This window comes from Haplochromis burtoni, unplaced genomic scaffold (genome assembly GCF_018398535.1).
Source record: "Haplochromis burtoni strain Fernald_Lab_line unplaced genomic scaffold, NCSU_Asbu1 Contig_888, whole genome shotgun sequence".
In the NCBI taxonomy this organism is placed as follows: domain Eukaryota; kingdom Metazoa; phylum Chordata; class Actinopteri; order Cichliformes; family Cichlidae; genus Haplochromis; species Haplochromis burtoni.
In genome coordinates this window covers 44-11,810 of record NW_024583249.1, presented here as the reverse complement: position 1 = coordinate 11,810, position 11,767 = coordinate 44, and the positions used below count along the sequence as shown (strand labels likewise).

Below are 11,767 nucleotides of genomic sequence, written 5' to 3'. Positions count from 1 at the left end.
CTGATTACGGGACGATTGACAACTCTAATAACTAACCTTGTGAATAAAATAAAGTTCACTATCAGTAACATCATAGCACCCACCCAGCTGTATAGAAACTCCATCATGCTAGCTAGCACGCAGTATGAGTTATTGTAACTCGCGGTAAAAAGTCAGCACAACGAAAATAAACTCCACCTAAACTTGGTTTATATTTGACCCAGATAGACTGCAGGTCATAACTTCTTACCTGCAGTTTAGTTCACCTGACACTCAGACCGGGGCAGCCGCCTCGGGTCTCTCCTCCTCCCTCCCTTTTCCTCATTCACTTGCTGGCCTCTGTGAAAGCTCCGCCGTAGAAACCACTACCAAACGACTGAGTTATTTTTACACATCGGCCAGTATCTGGCCAATCCACCAGCTATCATTGTTTATACTGTTACAAAAACAAACAAACAAACAAAAATAAAAATGAAAAATCACCATCGGCCCACTGGGCAAATGCCAGGTATGCCCAAAGGCCAGTCCAGCTATGTTGTGTGCCAAATAACACTTCAGAGTGCTCAGCCTTCTTGGGTTAATTGGGTGGAGTGCTGGGAATTGCGCCACCTGGTGATCAGTTGTGGCAGAAAATTCTGGACAGACCTGGTGAGGGTATGCAGGGGGCAAGGGCCATGAAGAGAGAGAGAGAGTATGCATTGTATGCAAACAGCTACCAAACAGCCATCATAATTCGTCATACAATGAGAACAGGACAAATCAACAATTGACACTGACTAATTAATATTAAAATCTGTAACATGATGTATTGTTTGGAGTTTAGTCTGTTACTGTTACTATTTTTACAATTTCTTCTTGGAGCAACTGTAAACACATAATTTCCTTAGGGATTAATAAAGTATTCTGATTCTGGTTGTTTCAGGATGACCTGCCATTATCCAATCACACATCTGCTTACCTGCATCTTTTGCTCGTTTCTCCTCCTTGTCTTTTCTATTTTTTTTTCTAAACTGAGCACCTGATGGCTTTGAACTTTTCTTGTCCATCTTCCTGGTTTTAATTTTGCACTCCAGTATGAACACAACTCGAGGATCGCCACAACTTAACCTAATAGACCTACATCTTAGTTCACAAATTCACTTTGTCTAAGGTGTATTTCTGGGAATAGGCTTTGATTTACAACATTATGAATGAAATGTGCTCTATTTGGAAGCAGCCCGCTCCTTTCGATGTTGTGTGGGTTGGGTTGTGTGTGACACTTTAAATCATCAAACTGTAAATTATAAATTTTAAATTGTTATTGATCCCTTTACTCAGAGTCCTAAAGTGTATATTGATTTTCTTACTCTTCTTATAATTATTGTTTGTTTACTTGCACTGCTGTAACTGGAGCCTCGTCATCTCGTCTCTCTATATACTGGACTGTATGTAGCGAAGATGACAATAAAGTTTACTTTGACTTCAGCAGCGAGCAGGTGCACAGAGGGCCTCTCACGCTCACTTTTCGCGTATATAATTTCGAAAAAACATCGTTTCAAATTATAAGTCTGTATTATAATGTCTGGTGTTTTCTTGTTTGTTGTTTTGTTTTTATTTTGTTTTATTTTGCGAGTTGGTTATTAAATGCTGCTCCAGCCAGCCAGAGAATCCCCCGCAGCCCCGCCCTCTCCTCCCTGTGTTGCAAGCAGCAGGCGCACCTCGCAAACGGAGGGCGCCCTTACTCCCAGCAAATGTGCGATAGAAAACCGATCGGTGCCTATGCCATCTTCAGTATGTGCTGGCTGACGTCAGGGCAGCATGAGTACGAACAATTTTATTTTTTGCCGATGCCCACGATGCCGCCCTGGGCAACCGCCCGTGTCGCCCGTATCAAAAACCACTACTGCTTCTACCGTTGTTTACAGCGCTGTCGGCCACAGTTTTTTTCTTTTACTTACTTCCGAAAAGAAAACGTCATTTATGCTATTCAGCAAGCTACTGAAGAAATTTTTACTTTTTAAAATTATGCAAAATTGCAAAACGCTTAGCTGTGTCACTAACAAAACCTCTGTAACTTTGCTCTGCTTCAGTTCAGCAGAATCAGGTAATGTTCAAATGTTAATGACTTTCTTTCGTTTTTGATCTATTGCAGAATATTTTTAAGGTTATCTGCTATAAAATCCCAGGACAGGAAGATCGCCTTCATCTTTTTCTGTGTTTTTGACACAAAGGCATCTGCTGTGATGCTTACACCTTTGATTAAGTCTTGCAAGTGTCAGCTTTCTTTTTATAGATATAAAAATATGGAAATGTACTGAAATTATAATATTTCTGACTGAGGCAAAATTTCACCGATTAAAATCGAATCGAATCAAATTGTGGATCGAAACTATTCAGGACCTTGTGAATTGGAATCTAATCAATTCTAGATATCAGTGACGATACCCAGCCTGAAACATGACTCAAGTGCGTGACCCAGGCAAAACAAAGCAGAATAATCAGTTAAAAAATTAATTCAATCAGGAGATATTTACAAATAATTTAAACTGTGGCAAGTGACTAATTCGACTTGAACAAACACAAAACACGAGTGATCTTTTGCATGGGCAAGAGTCTTGACTAAACACAAAGATCAGATTAACTTGAGTGAGTCCTGTCAGTAACACATTAAGCTAGCCAATATTACTTTTTTTTTTAGATCATTTTTAATTTTTTTTTCCATAACATCTGTGTAAAATAAAAATTGTAATCTCAAAAGACTGATAAAAGTTAGAAGACAAAGACATATACATGTATTCTTTTTCTTACAAGGCATCTTGACACCTTTTAAAAAAATCCTACCCTGCAAAACTTTTTTTTTTTTTTTTTTTTTTTACACCCTTTAAGTTATAATGGTTTTCCCTTTAACTTGCCTCCATAGCTCCATACAATTTCGGACATTGTGTCTCCTCAATCAGTGTAGTATTGGTGGTTTTACATGAATCTTATTTAGTAAAGTTCAGGACTTCATATTCTCGTTGTCAATTATCAGTAACTAATGTATTTTGGCTGGGCAGCACGGAAGCATGGTACTTAACACTGTTGCATCACAGCAAGAAGGTCCTAAATTCATCTCCACCTACTGTATTTTTGTGTGGAGTTTGCATGTTCTCTCTGTGTTTTCACTGGTTCTCTTGTATACTCTGGCTTCCTCCCAGAATCCAAACACATGCAGTTAATGAGGTTAGGTTAACTGGTGATTCTAAACTGCCTGTGAATGTGAGTGCCAATAGTTGTCTGTATGTATGTGTTAGGCCTGCGACGGAGTGGCGACCCATCCTGACCTCCCAATAAGGATAAGCACAAGAGAATGGATGGGTGAATAATTTAATTAGGAAAACCACTTTCGTAATTATTCAGAATAAATTACTCTGAATTAAAGACTACTCCTGTTATATTATAAGTCCTTTCTGAGAAATTACCAGCAGTATTATATTACTGTGAATATACATAAAGTAAATTTGTCACATCTATTGGCACTTAGCCATAACGAATTAAACTTCATTTTAAAGCTAATGTAAAGTTGTTTGGTTTGAATTCACAGGTTCTGGAGAGACAAAACTGACTATTGAGTCTAGCACCTTGTTGGTCCTCAATGACCTGCTGGCCAAAGTGTCCTATACCAGCACCATCTACCATATAAACACTGGAGACCTTGGTATGTGTCAAAAATGTGAAGAGCTATAACCCCCATTTTTAAATGACAATTGAATTTGCAAAATGTCATGTGCATTTTACATTAGCATTAATGTATGAGTCCTGTATGTTATATTTAAAATAACTGAAAGAATAAGTCCTGAATTGCTTCTTTGTTATTTTTCTTTAAACAAGAGTCCCGCTTGTTCTGAACCTAAACAAATGTTATTTTTGTGTTCAGTCACTTTCCAGTTTGAAAACTATGAAGCCGTGTTTCCCATTACCATCCAGCAGCCTCATGTACCAGTCCTGTATGACATGGGAACAGGTAGAAGTGTACTCTTCATCAGGGGTCAAAAGCCAAGTCCATATTCATTTAAACGCTTCTTTATTATTTGCATCTTGTTTATCATTGCATACAATTGAGAACATTAGTTATGTTGAGGCAGAATCATTGTCTCCTTCCATCATTGTCATTTTCTCATTAACTTACACTTGTAGAACCCCCTCCCCCCAAAAAACCAACCAAACAAACAAACAAACAAACACTATACTCTCAAAACTCTTCTTCATTCCTTGTTGTTTCCACCTGAAACAGTTTGCTTAGTTAAGAACTAGTAACTGATTAGTTAGAAATATCATCCTAAAGATGTAGGAACTCCACAAGAATATAATAATTATGTCACAATGTTTGAAACGGACTCACATGCAGACCAGGTATCCTTGGCAAAGAGAAAGTGCGTTTATTTACAGTGAGACACCAGGTGAGGATATATATACAATGCGGCGGGGGAAAGGGTCCGGGGCTCCAGGGGGAAACAGGGATTAATCCAATACACGCTCTCAGTGGGTTCCAAACACACGCTCGCTCGGGTCCAGGGCAGACCTATATACACACAGAGAAACAAGTCCAGGTTAGGGATAGTCTCAAACTCACAGATACCGATTCAGATACAGATTCAGGTTCAGAGGGACTGACGCTGATGGCTCAACGATCCAGCGAAGGATGACACAGGTCCTTCATCATAAATAGTGCTCCAAATCAGCTGGGATCGGCTGCAGGTGTGACTGTGAGCACAGGTGCGTGGGCCAGGGGTGGGAGCCCGTAATGAGCACTGCCCCGGCAGAGGAGAGAGAGCGCGAAGGAAAAACAAACAAAACATGTTGCCAAACACAGAGACAGCCAGTGAGGCACGGGGACCAAGACAGTGCCCCCCCTGCCCCTTAACGGGAGCCTCCCGGCGACCCACCACGCTTACCCGGATGCGAACGGTGGAACTCCAGCAGCATGCGCTTATCCAGAATGGCCGCTCGCGGGACCCAAGAACGCTCTTCCATGCCATACCCCTCCCAATCCACTAGGTATTGAACACCACGCCCCCGGCAACGTGAGTCCATGATGCGGGTGATCGAGTAGGCGGGCAAGCCATCCACAAGCTGGGCGGGAGGCGGGGGCCTGGAAGGAGGGCACAGAGTGATAGGTTTGTAGCGTAAACCTATTCGCTGGAACGTTAAGGACAATTTGCTACACAGCAAAACAAGACACGAGTAGGCAAAGATCTTCATGTTTCTCGTGCACGGGAGAGAACCCGACAAACGCCGTTCCTTCGCTTGACCCCAGTCGCTCTCGTCCGCTCCCCCGTAACACTGCTCTTTTAGTGAGGTTACATGAACATACATAGGTTCATTAACATATGACATCTACATACAAACAAAGAGTACCTTGCCTGTGTGTGTGTGTGTGTGTGGTCAGAGTGTGACCCCATAAATGACTTCCCTAAACCTGCTGGTCTGGAAGTCCAGCAGTTCATCTAAACAAAAGGCACTTAGATACATAATAATGTATGGCGCCCACAGGCAATGGCGCCCACAGTGCAGGTAGCAGGAAGAATGGAGGCAGGAACGGTCCTTCCGTCTGAGGCCGAGAATTGACGGGACAGGGCGTCTGCTTTGATATTTCGGGATCCGGGTCTGTAGTAAAATGAAAACGAGTGAAAAACAGGGCCCACCTTGCTTGTCGGGCATCGAGTCTTTTGGCAGATTGCAGGTAGGCCAGGTTTTTGTGGTTGGTCAAAACGACGAAGGGTTGAGCCGTGCCCTCCAACCAGTGCCGCCACTCCTCCAAAGCGAGTTTTATTGCCAGCAGCTCTCGGTCTCCAACGTCGTAGTTTCGTTCCGCTGGGGATAGCTGATGGGAGAAGGCGGCACATGGATGAAGTTTACCTGTCTGTTGCTGTGACAGCACGGCCCCCACGCCTGAATTAGAGGGGTCGACCTAGACCACGAACGGTAATGTAAGGTCAGGCTGGACCAGGACGGGTGCTGAAGAGAACAGGTTCTTAAGTTCTTAAAAAGCAGACTGGGCTGCGTCGGTCCACTTAAAAGGAACTTTTGGAGAGGTTAGCTGAGTGAGAGGCAAGGCAACTCAGCTGAAGTCCCGAATAAACCTCCTGTAAAAGTTTGCAAATCCAAGAAACCACTGCAACTGGAGTCGATTCGGAGGAGTTTGGCCACTCCACAAAAGCTTTTACCTTGGCTGGGTCCAGATGGAGGTTCCCTCGGTCGATTATGTAACCTAGAAAGGCGACTGTGGAGACATGGAATTCACATTTTTCTCCCTTGACAAACAGTCAATTCTCAAGGAGGCATTATAGAACCTGCCTGACGTGGTTTTTGTGTTCTGACTGGGATTTTGAAAAGATCAGAATGTCGTCTAAGTAGACGAAAACAAAGCGGTTAATAAAATCCCGAAGCACATTATTAACTAATGCCTGAAAAACTGCCAGGGCGTTGGTTAAGCCGATGGGCATAACCAAATACTTGAAATGCCCCAGGTGGGTGTTAAAGGCAGTTTTCCACTCATCGCCTTCGCGAATGCGGACCAGATTGTAAGCGTTTCTCAAATCCAACTTACTAAAAATGGTTACTCCCTGAAGATCCTTCATATTAAATCATTTTTTGAATAATAATTTTAAAAAATATTTCTTCACGTCATTATGCTGGCCACAAGTAGAGGTGACAGTGGCCACGAGATTGAGATCCAGGCATTAGAGGCTCTTAATGCGTGCTTTTTTTTTTTTTAGCCATTCTTGGGTGTTTTTAGCTTTGTGTTTTGGGTCATTGTCCTGTTGACCTGCGACTGAGACCAAGCTTCCTGACACTGGCCAGCACATTTCTCTCTAGAATCCCTTAATAGTCTTGAGATTTCATTGTACCCTGCACAGATTCAAGACACCCTGTGCCAGATGCAGCAAAACAGCCCCAGAACATAATCGAGCCTCCCCCATGTTTCACAGTTGGGACAGTGTTCTTTTCTTGATATGCTTCTTTTTTCCATCTGTGAACATAGAGCTGATGTGCCTTGGCAAAAAGTTCAATTTTGGTCTCATCTGTCCACAGGGCATTCTCCCAGAAGATTTGTGGCATGTCAACATGTAGTTTGGCATACTCCAGTCTGGCTTTTTTATGATTTGTTTTCAACAATGGTGTCCTCCTTGGTCGTCTCCCATGTAGCCCACTTTGGCTCAAAAAGCGACGAATGGTGCACTGATGTTTCTTGCGCATGAAGTTCAGCTTGGATCTCTTTAGAAGTCTTTCTGGGCTTTTTTTGTTGCCATTTGGATTATCCGTCTCTTTGATCTGTCATTAATTTTCTCCTGCGGCCACGTCCAGGGAGGTTGGCTACGGTCCCATGGATCTTAAATTTCTGAATAACATGTGCACCTGTAGTCACAGGAACATCTAGCTGCTCAGAGATGGTCTTATATCATTTACCTTTAACATGCTTGTCTATGATCATCTTTCTAATCTCCTGAGACAAATCTTTCTTTTGCTTCCTCTGGTCCATGTTGAGTTTGGTACACACCATGTCACAAAACAACACAGTGATTACCTGGAGTCCTATATATATGCCTACTGACTGATTACAAGATTATAGACACCTGTGATGCTGATTAGTGGACACACCTTGGATTAACATGCCCCTTTGGTCACATTATTTCCATTCTTTTCTAGGGGTACCATCATTTTTGTCCAGACCTGTTTCATGCATTTATTTTTTTAAGTAATTCACTTGAAGCATGGTTGTGTCACGGCTGGGGCAGCGGTTGTGTGGTTGAATGAATGAGGATCCAAGATGCAGATGGCAGTGGAGATGCGAGTGGGGCTTGATTTACAGTGAAAATAACAAAGGTGAGGGCAGAACTGAACATAAACCTAAACTGGGAAAAACTAACAAACAAACCTGAAAACATAAGGACACCGGGAGATATGCAGAGATGGCAGATGAAGAAGGCTGGGCAGAGAGACGCGGAGAAACACTGAATTAACACGGAGTCACACAGAGGATTTACTGAGAAACACAGACGACGCAACAAGGAACAGAGGCAGACACACACTATAAATACACAGAACGTAATGAGGGAATGGCACAGGAGGGGAACACAGCTGAACCTAGTTCACCAGACGAGACACAAGCCTTCAAAGTAAAACAGGAAACACACAGTCTGTTTTACAACACAAACACAGGGACACGAACAGCGCAAAGAGGACAGACACAGGTAAGGCTGATAAAACAATAAACTCCAGGTTCAACCCTAAACTAATACAAAATCAGAATTAACACAAAACACATGGTGAAATCCAAAGGAAACACAAAACGCTGGGTCAAAATGACCAAGGATCATGACAGGTTTAAAAGCAGGGTTTGACTTTCATTGTTTAATATTTATAGAATTTTTATTTATTATTAGTTTTGTCAGATTAAAGTTATTTCTTTGACCATTGTGAGTTTTTTGATTGACCAAAGGTTATCAACTATTTTGTCAACAAAGTAACTGTATTCTGAATATCGCCTTTTTAAACGGTAACTGTAATGGAATACAGTTACTGATATTTTGTATTTTAAATACATAACGCTGGTACATATACTCCCCAACACTGTTGAATACATTAGATTTTTTTTAAACCAGAGAATGCACCCACTGCTGGTTATTAGAAGGAATGCACATTTAATTTAGTTTGAATGATTCAGAAATCTAATGCTACTCGGTGCCATTACTAGTAATCCATCATTTATAACAATATTCTCTGTATACTTCTGTTTGTTAGATATCAGCTCTCAAGTTACCATTGTCACAAAGACCTTCCTGCGCTACAAACAACTGAGGGTGTTGTTGGATAGCATCCGGAAATTCTATAGTAACATAAAAGTGATTATTGCAGATGACAGCTTAGAACCAGAGAGCATTACTGGAGAAAACATCCAGCATTACATCATGCCTCCAGCACAGGTATGGACATGCAATAATTTCAAATTCAATAATATATGATAATATGAAAAATTAAAAAGGGTAAATTTAACTAGGAAGGAATAAAATATAAATTAAGGTTAAAAATGAAATAACTGTACAACACAAATTAGAATGATTTAGAATTTCATGATTTATGAGTATTTAGCAATATTTTGGACTAAAATTACATTTGGACTAAAATTACATTTATAGAATATTAGATATGCAATTGTCGATTCAATTTATGGAAGATTTATCAAGTACAATTTCAGTCAAACCATCAAACCAGGTACCATTCCGATATATGAATTTGGGATGGTTTTTTTTTTCCCCTCAGGGCTGGTTTGCAGGCAGAAATCTGGCTGTGTCACAGGTTACCACTAAGTACTTCTTGTGGGTGGATGACGACTTTTTGTTTTCTGAGAAGACAAAGATAGAGAAACTTGTGGAGGTGATGGAGGCAGTCCCAGAACTAGATATGGTAAGGATAAAATAGCTTGTGTTGGATCGTTCAGTTTGTTTTAACTGGTTTAAATAGAACTGTAACAGCTACAGTAGTAGGCTGATGACCCTAACGTTGTACTTTTAGAATATGCAGCCTTTGTTGTTCACCTAGGTTTTTGTATTCAGGTGGCAAAAACTAACAATTCTAACCGACACAGAGAAAAATTATTTTCAAGATTCAAGAATTAGGGTGAAGGGGATGGGATGGTATTTTTACAGGTGATACTGTACACTTAATGAGTTAAAAAGGAAGGGGAAAAGAGGAAGCGAGCTGAGTATGTAACAAACTGAGATGGTCTTTTGTTTTCAAAAGTAATTTAAGATTATTCTTCTCAGTCACCAGTTTTGAACATCTGTTACATCTGTGTAGGGTTGACTTTATAATGAGTTGTTTGGTTTTTCTCTAATTAGGTTGGTGGGTCAGTGCAAGGGAACAAGTTTCACTTTTCTATTCTGTATGAGGAAGGAGATGAAAACGAAGGTGGCTGCCTCTACAGGAAGTCTGGTGGGAAATTCCATTCCCTTCCTAGTTACCCACAATGCCATTTGGCCAGTGGAGTGGTCAACTTCTTCCTGGCTCGTACAGATGCCATGCAGAGGGTGAGATTTGACCCGAAGCTCCAGCGAGTAGCACATTCAGGTAAGTCCAGATCTCAAAACAGTTTACATTGAAAATTGCAGTATGATTTTTTTGTCAAATGGCAAATCTCTCTTTCTGACTTTAGAGTTCTTCATGGATGGCCTGGGCTCTTTGATGGTTGCCTCATGTGGTGATGTGACAATTGACCATCAACCTAAAACAAACGGAAACCGTAATCCTACCTACAACAAATTCAGAAGCCCTGGAAGAAATGATGCAGAATTCAAACTGCAGCTTCACTTTTTCAAAAACTACCTTAAGTGCATTAGATATGGATAGAAGACTATAAACGAACATAAGGGTCAGTTGTTGTCATACATGTTGCACTTCATCTGAACATTTTCTTATTTTTCATTTGTATTGTTTTGTCATTGTTCCAGAATTGACAGAGCTTGGGATTATAAGTGAAAATAGCTATTTTGTGGCTTTCTGTTGGGTTTTATTGTTCCTGATTTGATTTCTTAATTATTCTATAGAAAGTTTGATGTCTTATGCTATTGTTAATAAGGTTAGGGTTAGTTAATCTAGTATATTGAACTTTTATTGTTCTGTTTTCTCCACTATTTCTTTTTCTTCAATATATCAATGCTTTTGTTGCTAGTGTGACCTCTGTGTAGTGTCTTCTCTCGTCTGCATTCACAACAAAAAGGCAATGGTTAGAATGCTCTCTTTTTAATGTCGTGGGCAATCAGCACAAAATCTCGCAGGAATCCTCCATTATTCTCAGGATTACATTTCCACTCGCAGTGTGATCATATAGCGGTAAATTTATACAACCAAAATAGAAAAACTTCAACACCATTAACATTGCATGTTAAATTTCCCTAATGAAAGGAATATAGAAATATATTTTAAAGCTGTACATGAAACAATGTAAATTCTCTAAACAGTGTGGCACAGTCACATACCTGCATTCAATTCACAACAAAAAGGCAATGGTTAGAATGCTCTCTTTCTAATGTCGTGGGCAATCAGCACAAAATCTAAACGGGAAAGCAACAACAGAGTTAGCTAACTATGCTCCCATTTTGTTTCCTCTCCTCCCAATAAAGAAATCTCACATAAACGTGCACTCAGTTCAACATAAAGACTGGAGAAACGACCTGCAACAAATGATGTATAAACAACAAAAATAATCGGGTCAGACTGTATTGCTTTAACAGCCTGCGATATGATTTTTCCTCCCCACGACATTTGCGCATTGCTTACCTCGCAGGAATCCTCCATGATTCTGAGGATTACCCAGAATCCCTTGCCCTTTGTGAATGTTGCAGGGTGACTTTTTCAACAGTAGGTGGCGCCAATGTCCCATTTAGCGGGATTTAACTTCAACTCTAACTATGTTACACTAGCAGATGGTCATAATCACCCATAGTTTGCATGGATCACACAAACATTTACTATTTACTCTCTGAACATAAAAAATGAAAACCAAAAATATGTGACACAAATCAGAAATGGATAATGCTCACTTTCAAAGAACTCTTCATAATTTCAGTACTGTTTAAATAGTAAATGGCAAGTGCTTGTGGTCACTTTCATACAAAATATGTGGAATTTGGCATCCTGCTAGGGACGAAAGCAATTGTAAATGGTAATTGGCCTGTATTTGTATTGCGCTTTACTTAGTCCCTAAGGACATTTAGACTGCTTTACACGACATTCAGTCCAAGGGCGTAGATTTGGCATGGACTGAAGG

The 11,767-nt window shown here is 40.6% G+C and overlaps 1 protein-coding gene across 3 annotated transcripts in view; it reads left to right on the top strand.

Moving 5' to 3' along the window:
• Positions 1-11,553, top strand: part of LOC102289103 (beta-1,4 N-acetylgalactosaminyltransferase 2) — a 33,472-nt gene extending 21,919 nt beyond the window's left edge. For all 3 annotated transcript variants that reach the window (XM_042215988.1, XM_042215989.1, XM_042215990.1), the window contains 7 exons: positions 3,542-3,655; positions 3,875-3,961; positions 8,743-8,924; positions 9,262-9,405; positions 9,840-10,068; positions 10,154-10,665; positions 11,417-11,553. In XM_042215988.1, coding sequence (XP_042071922.1) covers positions 3,542-3,655; positions 3,875-3,961; positions 8,743-8,924; positions 9,262-9,405; positions 9,840-10,068; positions 10,154-10,347 — 950 coding nt within the window. In that variant the 3' untranslated portion in view covers positions 10,348-10,665; positions 11,417-11,553. The remainder of the gene's footprint in view (positions 1-3,541; positions 3,656-3,874; positions 3,962-8,742; positions 8,925-9,261; positions 9,406-9,839; positions 10,069-10,153; positions 10,666-11,416) is intronic.
• Positions 11,554-11,767: the final 214 nt, after the last annotated feature.